The sequence below is a fragment of the Camelus ferus genome, chromosome 1, assembly GCF_009834535.1.
Source record: "Camelus ferus isolate YT-003-E chromosome 1, BCGSAC_Cfer_1.0, whole genome shotgun sequence".
NCBI lineage: Eukaryota > Metazoa > Chordata > Mammalia > Artiodactyla > Camelidae > Camelus > Camelus ferus.
Genome location: NC_045696.1, coordinates 61,087,066 through 61,102,164, shown reverse-complemented (window position 1 = coordinate 61,102,164; position 15,099 = coordinate 61,087,066). Strand labels below are relative to the sequence as shown.

The following is a 15,099-nucleotide window of genomic DNA, read 5'->3' as shown; positions in this document are numbered from 1 at the left end:
ACTACGGAGAGTAAAAAGCTTCAGTGGAAGTTTCTTGTCAGAAAAGTTCCACCTAATGTTGTCATCATGGCCTTGCGTTCTTTACCTCCTGAGTTTGTGCTGAGTCACCGGTGACTTTAGACAGGCCACCTTGTTTAGGCCCACACCCACCCTGCTGTTATGAGATAATGTGGCATTTCACCCCATATGTACACACCTTTGAATCTTAAATAACTGGAGAATTTTCTCCAGGCACTTCTGGTTCTTGCTAGTTTGGTAACATTACTTCTGCTAACTGGTCATCTCCAGTAATTCTCTCTCTGTCTCTCTCTCTCTGTCTCTCTCTCTCTCTCTCTCTCTCTCTCTCTCTCTCACACACACAGAAGCATAATTACACACTTTAATTCCTAAGTGCTTCTAATTGGTGTATCCCATATTTTACAAAATTTTTGCTTCCAATAATAACAGTAATCAGTACTGTATATACATGTATATACTTATATAGAGAGAATTAAGATGAAAATTTCCACTTTATTAGGTATTATCTGTTTGAATAAATGTAAAGCAAGAAAAGAAAAACTATCCAAAAAAAAAGAAGAAAAACTATTTAAAAATTGGATTTATATAACAGCAGTGTTATGTAAACTGCTCTCCATTCATGCCTCACTATAGTGCAGTTTAAAAATAATTATATCATTAAATTTATATTGTTACTTCAACATTGAATGCCATTATCTTACCAATCAGAGCTCATATTTAATGGTCATTTGCTCACATGGCCCATCACCTAAGTCATTTAGCAAACATTTGAGTGCCTTCCATGTGCAGGGGTCTGTGCTAGGTTCTGGGTTACAGAGACCAAAACCACATGGTGCATATCCTGAAGCATGTATGATTTTAAAAACTTAAACAAACCAATCATGATATAGCATATTAAGTGTTATAACAGAAACGTAAAGAGACTAGTAAATTAGTTCCTCTTTAGGGAATTTGAGGAAAGCCACCACAAGAAGGTGCTGGATGAACTGAGCTTCTAAGCATAAGTAGGAGTTTTCGTCCCCCTACTAACTTTAATCCATGTGGGAAGAGACATCTTTAATCCCCCCACAGCACACAACACAGTCTTTCTTTTATTGTAGGTGTTGAACAAATATGCCAGCATGAGTGTTTGAATTATTTTTGTCCAACCTACTTTATAAAACTCATTCTGCCCCACACTTCTAGAGGAAGAGGGTGAAATGAATACACATACTTCCCTTTTTGGAGCAATATGCAAGTTGTCTTGCTGTTTCCTTCTTTACTTAGCAAATATTTATGTGCCAGGCTCTGTCCAAGACCCTAGGGATCCTGCAATGTGCAAACTCTTTCATTCTAGTTGAGGGAGAGAGATAATAAATAAGACAAATAAATAAAATATGTATTAGGTTAGGTTGTGATCAGTGTTATGAAGAAAAATCAAAGCAGAAGAGGGTGGTCAGGTAGACCCACTGAGAAGCTGAAGGAGGAGGAGGAGGAGTTAGCCAAGTGAATATCTGGAGGAGAAGCATTCTAAGCAGACTGAGCAATGCATGCAAAGGTCCCGAGGCAGGACTGTGCATTCAAGGAACAGCAAGGAAGTCAGTGTAGCTTGTGTGTCATGAACAAGTTCAAGAGGACAGCAGAGAGGTACAGATGGTTTACAGTTTTGCGGGCCATTGTAGGAATGTGGCTTTTTCTCTGAAAGAAATGGGAGGGTTTGGAGCAAAGGAGTGACATAGTCTGCCTTACATTATAAAAAGACAGCTCTGGCTGATGTACTGAACTAGACAAGGGATGGGGGACAAGGGTAGAAACACGGAGGCCTGGTGGGAGGATACTAGTCATCCAGGTGAGAGGTGATGGCAACTTGGACCACGGTGAGAGCAGTGGAGATGGTGAGGAGGGGTCACATTATGGGCGTATTTTGATGACAGTAGAGCCAACAGAATTTCCTCATGAATTGGATATAAAATGTGAAAGAAATAGAGGAATAGGAAATAGTTCCAAGGATTTGGGCTTAAACAACTGAAGGAAGTAATTGACATTAACTGAGATGAGGAAGATGCAGGTAGAGCAGGTTTAGGGGAAAGGTTAGTACTTTGATTTTGGAAATGTTGAATGTAAGGTATCTATTGGTGGAGATCCACTAGAACCATCCATGCGGAGAGGCTGAACACCTACATTAACAATAGTTGTATGAGATACAACTAGACAACTCTCGACAGCTAAGGGTAGGATGGATTTTAGACATTTTTTTCTTTCTCTTCCCCCCCCATCTCATTTCTTCTCCCCTCCCCTTGGTCCTTTCAGATTTTCTCAAAATTTTTAAATCATAAGCAAGTTTTACTTCTACCATAGAAAAAAATTAGCCACTTTTAATTTTAAAAAGTAACATGACAAGAGTTATGAGAAGAGGAATAATTAAGTATTGCCTGTGTTGAGAATTTGAAATTCAAGTCAACTCAACAAGCATTCTCTGTGATCTGACTATGGGCCAGGCACTGGGCTAAGTTCAGGTGACATCGATAAACAGATGTGGTTTCTGCTCTGAAGGAGCTCACAGCTCAAAAGGCTCCGGGGTCAGCCCCAGTTAGTGCTGTAATCAAGGTCCAAACCAGGAACCAGAGGAGCATAAAGGAGGGAGGTAGCAGTGAGGGTGCACTAAATCCCAGTATCATCAAAATGTGTCCCTGGACCACAATGAGTGTAATTTTAATGTAGGATGGAAGCACACAGCAGGTAACAGATAGGTGATCAAGTGACTTTTTACTGAAACACAACACATGTGCCAGGGGAGGTTCCAGGACATCTGTGTAGGGGAAGACCCCCTCCCTACACACATACGTGAGGCATATGTGAGCCAGGGTCCCACTGCCCTGTAAGTAAGGGCAAGGCCTCAGGCCTGCTGATCTACGTGGGAAACTTCCAGGTACATCTCAAGCAGTAACATGGCTCCAGTCCTAGTGGGGCCCAGGCCACAGGCAGCACTGTCCCTCTTCAGCGCACGGCCATGCTGGGTCACAGCTGATGTTCTTCAGCTCCTCCTGACACGCAGCAGGGAGACACGGACGAGAGGCAAGCACAGTTCACGGTGGAGCTGGTGGGCAAAAGGATCAGGTGGTACTTCCAGCCCCTCTGACCTGTGAACTCACCACAGGCCAAGGACAGGAAGGGACAGAGGACATATAAGGAGGCCAGGGACACCTCCTGAGCATGGGTGAGGTGCTTCATGTCATTTAAATTTCACAGTAACCTCATTTAACAGGGAAGGGAAGTAATATGGAGTAACTTACCGAAGGTCACACTGTTAGGAAGTGGAATCTACACTCAGATCTACCAGCCTTCCAAAGCTTGTTGTTTGTCTGACCCCTGAGCCCCTCGCCAGTGGCCAGCTCCCAACAAGAACTGACGCCCAACACCTGCACGGCCTGGTTCCTGCACCTCATCTCCTGACCTGCTCCTATCTCCCTGGTTTCTTTCTGACCTCCTAAAATAGTTTCCAGTTTGAGGGGCTTGGGTCTGACACATTCCTGGCTAGGATTCAACTAGGATTCACACTTGCTACTTGGATCATCATGCACTGTGGGCATTTGTCATTTATTTGGCTGTCTCACTTCAAAACCCCAAGCCATGTTCAGGGAACTCCTTATTACAGGAGTCCTGATAGGCACCCCCTTCCACTAAGAGAACTTCAAGGGCCCAGACATTCCCTCTTCCCATCATCCCCTGGCAGCAAGATGTGGGCACAAGAGCTAGCCTGAGCTGACTCATTCTAACTTCCCAATGGCTCACACCATCCCTCAAAGCCCTGATCCCAGAATTCCACACCCCTAGAAGCTTTGTCCAGTGATCTGGGTTTTAGGAGAATTTTCCCAACTTACTGTATAAATATAATCTTGGTCCCCATCTAGAGTTTTTTTTCCCCCTGTCTAGCATGTCTGTTTCCTTTGGGGATTCTCCTTCCCATTCCATGTGGTTCCAGTCAGACTGTCAGTTGTGGTGGCTGTTCTAGTCAATGAGATCAGTCCTTCCCTAGTGTGATATGCAGATCTTGGGAGAGGGCAGTGCCTTTTGAATCTACAGCTGTCACAGCCACCTTTCCTTATATAAGAAGAGACTCAGGAACGAAGAGAGCAGAGCTAAGAGGAGAGAAAGAGGAAATCCTAATGATCAAGTTTGAGCTGCTGGATACAGCCATAACTGAAGCTGGATAGCCACTTCTTAGTTTCTTAGCCAATACCTTTTGTCTGTGTAAGCAATGATGAGTAGGGTGCAGCCACTTGCAACCAAAAGTCCTGCCTATCTGCCCATTAGTATCATTGACCTACTCCCAGGAGCCAGAAGGCCTGATCTTCCTAGGGCCTGAGGAATTTTGGTTGAGAGAAATAATTTTTTACATTGCAGAGAAGGGGAATTCAGAACTCGGGAAAAACAGGCAAAAGGAACGTCAGGCAGGGATCCTTAGATTTTGCTCCTAATTCTCCATAAGAAACTATACCCTCCCAAGTGTAGCAGTGGCTCTTTTGTATCCTGCAGATCTTCCCTAGAGTCCCAGAGAACCTCCCACTCTGCTCTGCTCCCCAGCACAGATAGTGCCCACTCACCTGCTGCATCAGCCTCTCCACCACTCTGGGGTCAGTGAGGTCTTCTGGGGAGTCTACACTCAGCCTTAGGAGGAGGAAGCCTCCATCCCCACCTGCAAGTTGAAAACAGTAGGAAGACGAAAATATGGGTAAGTCAGTTCAGGAATCAAGATGCGAACTGTGAGGGGTCTGGGGGAGGGTATATCCAGTGGTAGAGCACATGCTTGGCATGCACAAGGTCCTGGGCTCAATTCCCAGTACCCCCATTAAAAAAAAAAGATGTGAACTCTGCTACCCAGCTTCTGTCCCCCTTTTGCATACATGGGTTAATGTGTCTGTGTTCACACAGGATTTTACAGCTACTCACCACAAAGAGAAAGAGGATTTCTTCTCTCCAATAATTGGATGTGTCTTCCCAGCAATAATGAAGGAAATGGCTAAAGACCCAATCCACACTTGGAGAAGTCAAAAGAACGCTGTGAGGAAGGAGAAATGAAAGTGGATCTAGAATGTTCTCAAGGCCTGGAGGCCCTGAATGGGGCTGTCAGGGAAGGGGCCAGCCTGAGAGAATGCTGCAGAGAGGCCGGCTCTCTGAGGGGATGGGCTCGGCTGATTCGTCCAGCTCTAAGCTGGTGGAGGGCTTTCAATTCAGCCTTCCTGACTTAGCAGCTTGGTAGGCAACTTCTGTCTTTTGTTAAGCCCTGATCTTCCTGCCTTTACCTGCCACCCTGTAGTTGTTTCATCCTATCAGATTACTATTAGAATTGATCCAGCAACTGCACATCTAGAAGTTTATTCTACAGAAAATAACATATGTGAAAAATGTAAGATTTGCTGAAGCACTATTTGTCATAACAAAATACTGGAAAGAACCAAAATGTCCATCCATAAAGGACTGGTTAAGTAAAATATGGCAAAGCAAAATGGAATACTAGAAGCAGATCTGTGTTTATCACACATTCCCCTTGCATAAAAAGGAAGAGGAAAGATACTATCTATATTATATAGATATAGATTTCTTCTTTATGCTTCCATATACATATTTCACGTACAGAAGAGGAGTCACAAGAAAGTGATGCCATCGGTTACGTGTGCAAGGAAAACTGGCTACTTGGGGGACAGCGTAGAAGAAAGACATTTCATGGTGTATGTACCCTTTTACACTTACTGAATTTTAAATCATGTGAGTATATCATCTAATCAATAAATAATAAAGCATTTAAAATATATATATTAATAAATTGACTTTTTTTTTTAGGAAGTGTCCATGTTTGTTGTTTTTCTGTTTTTAGGTGGTGGGAGGTAATTAGGTTTATTTATTTATTAAAAAAAAGTTTTTAATGGAGGTACTGGGGATTGACACCAGGACCTCGTGTATGCTAAGCACACACTCTACCACTGAGCTATACCCTTCCCCCAATAAATTGAGCTTTTACAAGTAAAAGCACAGTGGGAGACTATGAGTCTTGGAATCAGACTTTCATTTGGAATCTCACTGCTACCTTTTTACCGTCTTTAAATCTGTTTCCTCATCTGTCAGATGGGGTGAATACCCACCTCAAACAGTGGTTTCAAAGGCTTAATTAGAAGAGATAACATGCAAACTCATAGTACACTGCCTGACATCAGAGAGAACGTTCAGCTGGTGCCAATGTTTACTGGTTGTGAAATACTTTTATACCATCTCTGCCTGAAATGCAAGATATTCAATAAAGCGGTTGTGATTAATATTATTTCACCTACTCAGAAAGATAGGGCAAGCTGAGGATACCGTGGGGATGAGACATGAGGACAGAGTGACTGGAAGTGGAAGTGAAGGCTACAGGCTGACTAAGAGCTGGCCTGACCAAGCAGCCTCTGACAAGGGACTTCTGCCCTGAGAAGTATCTGTTTTCTCAGAGATGTGACTTTAAATTCCCCAACTTTTACCCAATTAATTTATTTAGTTTAAATCACCATCTATGGCACCAATCCCAACATGTGCATCCAGCGAGCTCCACTTCCAAGAGGTCCCGGCTGCTCGGAGGGCAGCAACTGGGACCAGTTGCCCATATGGTACCTTCTGAGCACTTCTGGCTGAACCAGAGACTTTCAGAGCATGAGAGCTGTGTCTTAAATAAAATCTGTGTCCTTGCCTGGTACCCAATAGCTACTCAACAGTTATGCTCGTAGAAGGGCAGAGCTGGAAAGGACCTCATTGCAACCCCCTCCAGCTACTCGTGGAGAAACTGAGGCCCAGAGAGGGAGAGGGATCTGTCATAGGTCACTCAGGTGGTTAAGGGCTGAGACAAGGTCACAAACCATTTCTCCACACTGCCAACACTGAATTCTTCCATCCACCACCTTAGCCCTGCTTGTTTCTGATTTTGGTAAGAAGCACTTAGGAGATCATAAAGAAGCAGCATTAAAGACAGGACTCAGAATAGGCCTCTCAGTCCTTCCTTTCTCCCTGCTCCTTAAACATACAGACATCTTGGAGACTCCAAACCCCAAATCCCCACAGATCACACATGGAGGAGCCACTTACCTGCAGTGACATCTGTCCACCTTGTCTGAGCAGTGGTGGGCATGGCTGCTGAGGGCTTCCCCTGAGCTGTGCTGGTTGTCTTCAAAGTCTTCACTGAGGCTGTGGTCTTAGCTAAGGTGGTGCTTTTTTCTTGGCTGCTGCTGGCCGTAGTCAGATGGACAGAAGGAAGAGGGCTCTTGCTGATGGGAACAGTCCCACTAAATGTGCTGTCTGTTGTAGAAGGCTCTGAGAGGGTGGAGCTCACGATAGTGGCTACTTCCGAGAGGCTGTAGACTGTGGCTGAGAACCTAGCTGGGGAAGTCACTTTGCCCACTGTTGACCCAGCCCCTTTGGAGATTGTAACTGCTCCTGAGTCCTCCGTGTGGCTTGTTGTCTCAACAGAGAGCACTGAGTTTTCTTCTAAGGGGTTCATGCTGACTGTCACCAAGTTTCCACTGGGGGTGGTGGCCTTGGCTGCTGTTGTTTCAACTTCTGCGGTGCTATCGATGGTGGATGTGACATCAGGTGTGGCTGATGCTGTGGCACTGGCTGCTGACAAGACCTTAGCAGAGGTTGTGGTCCTGGGGAGGTGTGATCTTGCTTCAGTGGAGTCAAGCAAAGCTGACGTCTCAGGGGCAAACAGGGCCTTTCCTCCCGTGGGGCTGTGATCCACATCTGAAGTCCTAGGGACGGGGGCAGTTGTTTCTATATCTAGAACGCTGCAGTTGGTAACCTCGATGTTGGTGATGTTGTTGGCAGCCAAGGCTTTAGCCAGAGCAGTGATGTCAGGGGACAGGCCTTGGAAGGAGGTGAAGGCTGAAGCTGAGCTGTCAGAAGAGGCACTGCTCTCCGAGGACAGGGCCTCGGCTTCTGCGGAGGTGTGCGCCCATGTCAAGACATTAACCATGACTCTCTTTGCCTCTTCAGAGCTGTCAAAGGTGCAAAGGCATGTCAAAGATGGCTTTCAAGAGATGATCGCATGTAACAGTCTCAGCTGCAGTCACTCCACTTCCTGTGGGGCTGCCGCTTGTGGCTGATGTTTCCACAGGAGTAGTGATCACAACCGTAGACTTGGAAAGCGTTCTTTTTATGAGGGCCCTGATCTGTGTTGCAGGAAAAATGGTCTCAGTTTCCCTGGTCTCTGCTTCCGAAATGATGCTGTCTGGGATTAAGGTTCTATCAGAGGTCTTAGTGAGGTCAGTGGTCCAGAAGACTCCTTCAGAGCTTGTCCTGCTCCCCGAAGTCACAGCAGGAACCTCTGTGTGGCCTGATCCACTGGTACTGGGGCCTGTGTTGGGTAAGACCAACTTTGTGAGCTGTGAGTCCCAGGCACGGCCTTCACACAAGCTCTTGTGTTTATGCCCTGGGCACTGCTGGGATTAGGGTGGGGAGGGGGGATGTTTTACCCTCTTTTTTTCTATATATTCAAGGAAGAAGGAAGCACTGTCAGGAAGCCCAGTCCCACGTGGCAGCCGCGGAACTGGAATCACCCTGACGGATGTCCTCTGATGGCCCACTTGAGGCAAGCAAGCCCCAGAATCTAGTTGATTATTAGCCTGAAGTCATCAGAGCAAATGTGTGAGGCCAGGATCCAGCTTCAAGGGGGAACAAAGAAGGTAGAAGTCCAAGTGAGCCAAGACTGTGGAGCAGCCACCATAACTCTCGGAACTTTCTGAAAGAATCCTTGTCACTTTTCTATCAATTCTTTCCTCATCCAGTGAATGTTTCCTCATGGAAGTAAAAACCCTTCAAACACAAGAAACACCTGTGCTTTTGTGTTTATTAGAGGTAGCTGGGGGGACTGGGGGAGAGGAAACTCCAAGACAGTGTGGATGGTGGCTGCCACAAAAGAGGGGAGCAGGCAGAGTCCCTGGGGCTCCAGCAAAGGAAAAAGGCAAGCTCCCCACCCCTGCTCAAGCCTCTCCTGAATGGGGGACTGAGACGACAGGGATGAGACCCCAGCACGACAGAAACGACATACCAGGCATCTTCCACAGGTAACAGAGAGCCAGGTGAGGCAAAACTGCACTTTTAGAGAGATGCCGCTAGTGTTTCTCCATAGGACAGAACATCTCTGCTTGCTTGGCCAACCATCTGAGGCTGTGTGACTGGAGGGCCAGCAGGTACTCACTGCCTGGGGCAGGGAGGCTACAGCAGGATCCTTTATGGGCTGACAAGAGTGCCTCTCCTGTCTACCAAGGGGGAAGAGCTCTCTCTGTAAGTGAGCCAAGGTGCCTCTTGAGAAGTGTTGCCATTTTAGCAAATAAAAATACATGATGCCCAGTTAAATTTGAATTTGAATTTCAGATAAACAAGGAATTATTTTAATGACAAATAATTTTTAGTATGTGTATTTCTTATGTAATATTTGAGACATACTTACAGTTTAAATACTTCATTACTGAAATTCAAATTTAAGTGGAAGGCTTGTCTTTCATCTAGTAACCCTACTCTTGGAAGGAAAAGATCAAAATATAAGCCCCCTTTTTCAGGGTTCTGATGGTGTAGGATGGCCTTTCCTGAAATCTACTGGCTCAAAAGAACCCAAGAACCCAGAGGAAGCTCAGGACCACGAGGTCACCTCTACCCAGGGTGTCAGGACTGGTCCTCAGCTTGTCCTCCTGTGTCTCCTACTGAATGATGAAGGAGCACTGGGCCAGGAGGCAAAAGACTGGGTTCCAGCTCCACATCTGTTGCTTACCAACTCTGGAGTCTGATGATTTACTGGTTCAAATCCTGACTCTGTCTCCTACCAGCAAAGCCAGCAGTAGACATCCCCAAGCCTCCATTTCTTCCCTTTTGAAAGAGGGTCACAATACCTGCTTTGCCAGGTGGTAAGGGCCAGAGAAGGGGAATCAGGAAGCTCCAGAGCCTGCAGGTGGTTACTAAGCATCCCTCTCTGACCACGTCCACTCAAGGAGTCACTTGAGAGCACACACCTACTTTAACACAGCCTGAGTTTCAGGCTGTACCCACAGGCGTATTAGGTGGGTCATGGCATCTACACACACAAATCACACTTTTACGGGAATAGACTTCCTTCTCCCCACTTCAAAGCCTGAGTTATTTCTCTGGGCCTCCACAGTCCCCACAGATGGAGGCAGAGCCTTTCTGTCAGCCCACACAGCCAGAAGCCCAAACTGTGGGTTCTGTCCACTGACCCCTCCTGCCACATTTTCTTCCCTTCCTGAGAGCCTGGTGGTGTTATCCTGCTGTGAAACCTCATGCTTCCTAAACCCATAGCCCCTTCATCTCCTGCATTCTCATAGCTAAGTCTCTTACCCATCAGGGGTCTTCTCAAACAAAGCAAAGCCCACCTGGCCCTCTACAGCTCTAGAATGTTGCAGCTCTCCTGACCCATTCCTCAGATCAAACTGGTGCGGAGGAAAGCATGTGGACTTTGGACCTTGAGTTTGAATCCCCTCTCTGCTGCTTGCTCTGCTGCTTATCAACCTTGTGACCCCACCAAGTCTCCTGGCTCCAAGCCTGCATTTCCTCATCTGTAAAACGGTACCCCTATTTTATAGGGTAGTGAACATTGCATTAAATTAAATGTTAAGTGTGCAGCACAAGCCTGGCAGAGCATGAGTGCATGCTGGAGGCAGTGTGGTCCAATGGTTAGGGGTGTGTGTGTGTGTGTGTGTGTGTGTGTGTGTGTGTGTGTGTTGAATAAAATCCTGGCTCTGCAGATAAATTACTTAATCTTGGTAAGAAGCCTCGGTCTGCTCACCTTGGGAACGGGTGGGGGCGTGGGGAGGGTAAGAATGAAAATTGTATCCATCTCACAGGGTAATTGTGAGGATTAAAAGGACAGTGATGGGAGTATATGGGAAATCTTTGCACTTTACTCTCAATTTTGCTGTGAAGCTAAAATTGCTCTTAAAAAATAAAGCCTTTAAAAAAAAAGATGATGCATGAGAATGATTTGAAAGTGTAGTTTCCTTGTTTGTAACATGTGTACCTCCCTAGTGAGGAATGTTAACAGTGGAGGAGGCTGTGAGGGGTGGGCAGAGGGTACATAGGAAATCTCTGTACTCTCTGCTCAGTTTTGCTGTGAACCTAAAACTTCTCTATAAAATTAAGTCTCTTTTTAAAAAAGATAATGCATGTGATAAGTTCAGCACAGTTCCTGTTACAGATCAATGTTCGCTCTCCTCTCTCATAAAAGCCTTGCCTCTCTCAGGATTCACTCTCCGCAAACAGTCTGTTACAGTAACACTTTTCACACAAAAACTGTTTTTTAAAGGAAATCCGTGCTAGAAAATAAACTCGGAGGAGAAAGAATCTCATCAAGCCATATTCTTTGGCTTTATTCAGATTTTTATCACTAGCCTGCACTTCCCTGCTCCCCCGCACTCTCCCTGCTCTAAGTATTCACACCCCTACGGGCATAAAGACAAACCTACAGCAACTTCACAATGACATCATTTGTATGGACTGCAGGTCATACATGCTTAAGCTGACCCATTGCTACCCGCGTACTCTTTATCAACCACAGTAATACTCCACATATGGCTTTAGGGTTGATTGTAATTAACCCAAGAGAGCTACCCTCACCCACAAAGGGCTGCAGTACAGTAACTCCCACCCAGAGCCCTGTCCGGAGAGAAGTGCACAGGCCTCCTCTCACCTCCTTACCTGCAGAGCTCCTGGGGGCCCCAGCCCCCAAGTAGAAGAAGAAAAGGGGCAGAGTCAGGCCCCAGAAAGAGCCCATCCTGGCTGGGGCTCCGGCCACCACTGCCCAGCAGACCTGCCACTGCCTCTCACTGCCACCTTTCCTGCTTCCTCAACCCGGGGAGCAGGGGCGGGCCACCTGCCTAGGTGTGACTGGGTAGTTTCCAGGATGCAGCCAAGTGCACATGCTGAGAGCTGGCAGGTTGTGTGACAGAGTTGTCAACAAGCTAACCCTCCTGCCCGCCCTTGCCCACTGACCTCTCCTCTCTGAAGTTTGATTTGAAGATATGGTATTTCCATACTGATATTCACCCCCTGGGTCCTGCAGCCAAGGAGGCTGTGGAAGATGTTGTTTTACACACATTTCCCCCTTCCCACAACCTCTCCCCCCTGCCCTATCCCCTTGTGCTTGGGGTTTGGGATTTTAGTTAGAGAGATCTGGGTTTTATTCCTAATCTTAGACTTTATTAGCTCTATAATCTAGGGCAAATTAAAGAATTTTCAGAACCTCAACCTCTTGATCTGTAAAATGGGCATAATCCTTACTTCACTGGGCTGTTATGTGAGATCACATGAGATAGTAAGGCTCTAACATAGTGTCTGCTACATACTCGGTGCTCACCGAGAACATATACATCTCAGGTGTTCAGTAAGTGAGTGAGAGCCCTGACATCCACTCTGATCCTCAAGCAATAGAGAGAAAAAACAGCCCCCTGAGGTCTGGAGGAGACGACTCTCCAGTGTAGGGCAGGACTGATCCTTAACATCCTTCTGTCTTCACATCCTCTGATCCTGCATCCCAGCCAGAGCCAGGACCATGTCCCGGGCCAGACTGGAGGTGCGGGGTGGGGAAGAATCTGGCTGGAAGAAGGGAAAGGGAAAGGTGATGATCTGAGTTCCAGGGCCTGGGAGGAGGGAAGTGTGAGGGTGACTTGGGGATTTGGCCACAAGGAGTCAATGAGGCTGCAGAATATATTTCCAAATGCTCTGCCGAAGAATCTTATCCTCTCAAAGTTCCAAGGCCATAAGCTGTATGGCCACAGCCAGTGACCTGACAAAGTACCTTGGGAATTTCAGGGCAAGAGTTTTGTGATGAAAGCAGCTCTAGAGTAGAGGAAAGCTTGTTGGACCAGCGTCAAGAAATCACAAAATTTCATGGCTGGAATGTACTTTAATGTGGAATCAAAAGGTCTAGTTTCTGTTTCCAGCTTCTTCCTTAATGGTAGCCCAGGAGCTGTGTAATCTTGGAAAAGTTATTTGCCTTCTCTGGGCCCCTGTCAATAAGGCCTCTGAGGTCCTGTTGGCCATGAAGTCTGAGGTCCTACATTTGGTGTGAGACACTGTCTTCTAGAACTTCACCCTGTGTTGGGATAAAGGGCTCTGCAGTCTGGAGGGAGAAGAGAGTCATTCCAGGGCATCGAGGAAGGAAGACTGTATGAGAAGGGGCTGAGGGGGTCCCTCTGGGACACGACCCAGCACTTGGAGTCAGAACTCTTGGACCTCAATTGCAACTACACTGCTAATCTGCAGAGTACTCCTGACAGGCTGAGCCCTTCCACCTCCCATTCAACCTCAGTCCTTCATGTTGTAAAATGGGAGCATGGATTTTTCCCCTTGGGCGTGTTAGGTGGGGAGGGGAGGCCCCAGGGCCACAGCGATGACCTGAATTCTGTTTGACCCCATCTAGTAATGAGTGACCTGAGAAGACAGAAGAGAAATCCAGAAAGAATGCAGCTCCTTTCTGCCACCTTCTTCCCCTCCTGGTCCACCTGTCTGCCCCACCCCAGCTAAGACAGGGACTTCCTCATTCCAGCAGCCAGGGGCTTAACCTACCGACAGAGGTACTTCAGGTGCCCTTTTCACCACCCCCACCCTCTCCAGCCCCCCCCCCCCCATGGACTTCCCCTCTCCATTTCCTTTTTCTTTTCATCATCTAAGTGATCAACAGCTCAGTTCTAGCCCAGTTGACTGTGATGGTATCTAACCAGGAACCTGCTGGAGGGAAGCCTGGCTGAATGCTTTCCTGGGTTTTGCTGAACTTTGTCTAGTCCACCTTCCTCTGTATCTGGAGAATTTCTAAGCCTGGGCACATGACTGTTGGCCCTGGACCATAATACTCTTATCCAAAAAGTTCCTGGCCATTTTGATCAGCCAAACTCAGCTCTCACCCTGAATGAGCATAGGAGGCTAGTTTTATTAATTTAGCAAGCATCCATGGAGTGCCTACTACATGCCAGACACGGTTCCAGGCACTTGGGATACATCACTGAGTAAAACAGATCCCTGACCTCATGGAGCGAACTTCTTATTGAAGAGAGAAGGCAAACAATAAACACAACAAGTGAATTATATAGGGATGAATATTATGAAAACAAGGGAAACAAAAACAATTAAGAACCTGGTGTGTGGTGTGGAGAGGTGAGGGGCAGGTTGCTGTATTAAATAGCACCACAGGATTTAAACAATGACTCCAAGCTGGTGAGAAAGTTAGCCATGTGGATACCTGGGGAGGAACACTCCAGGCAGCAGAACTGCTAGAGAAAGATCCAGAGACCAAAGGCAAGGCCAAGTTCAAGAAGGACCAAAGAGCCCATGTAGCTGGAGCTATGTGAGAGGGCAGAACTGGGGGGCAGGGGAGCATGGCGTTGGGGTGTAAATGACAAAGGGCCCTGGGGGCCTCTGAGTGAGGTGGGAGCCACCCCTGGGGAGGTTTGAGCAGAGGAGTGATGGGATGTAACTTAGGTTTTGGAAGGACTAGAATAGAAACTGGAATAGAATCTGGGAGTTAGGAGGATTTTGCCCTAGTCCAGGTGAGAGATGAGGGTGGCTCTGACCATGGTGGCAGCAGACATGGTAGTGGGAGTTGGTCAGATTCTGAATATATTTTGAAAGCAGAGCCAACATGATTTCCTGCCAGACTGACGTGGGCTGTCACAGGAAGAGAAAGGTCAAGAAAACTAGACTTCTCAGCCTGAACAAATGGAAAGACAGAGTTGTCATCAGCGCCATTTGGGTCTGGCTCTCTTGTCAGAGTACTGAGACTCCCCTCTCCCACAATGAGCCAGCACACATTGTAGGGATGGATGGATCCAACTCAGGACAAGGGCTCCAGTAAAGCCCGAGCACTGGGCTGCTAAGAGTTAACTCAGTAAAATATCCTTGAAATACAACATTGTGGTTCTGCTAGATCACTGAGCTATGTAGCCTAGCTTCACAGGCCACAGCACGGTTCTGGGTTCGTTGGGAGGAAAAACTTTTTCTTCTTTCAGCTTGGGTCCAGTGGTTGGAAGCCTGCAAGTTAACTGAGAAAAGATAGATGAATAGGAGAAAAGATAAAGT

At 46.7% G+C, this 15,099-nt stretch overlaps 1 protein-coding gene across 1 annotated transcript; it reads right to left on the bottom strand.

Moving 5' to 3' along the window:
- Positions 1-2,403: 2,403 nt before the first annotated feature.
- Positions 2,404-11,962, bottom strand: MUC20 (mucin 20, cell surface associated). Its single transcript, XM_032481047.1, is given in 5 exon segments — positions 2,404-3,094; positions 4,602-4,693; positions 7,108-8,035; positions 8,037-8,374; positions 11,725-11,962. Coding segments are annotated over 5 exon segments (1,497 nt in total). The 5' UTR covers positions 11,801-11,962; the 3' UTR covers positions 2,404-3,031.
- Between the last annotated feature and the right edge of the window lie 3,137 nt (positions 11,963-15,099).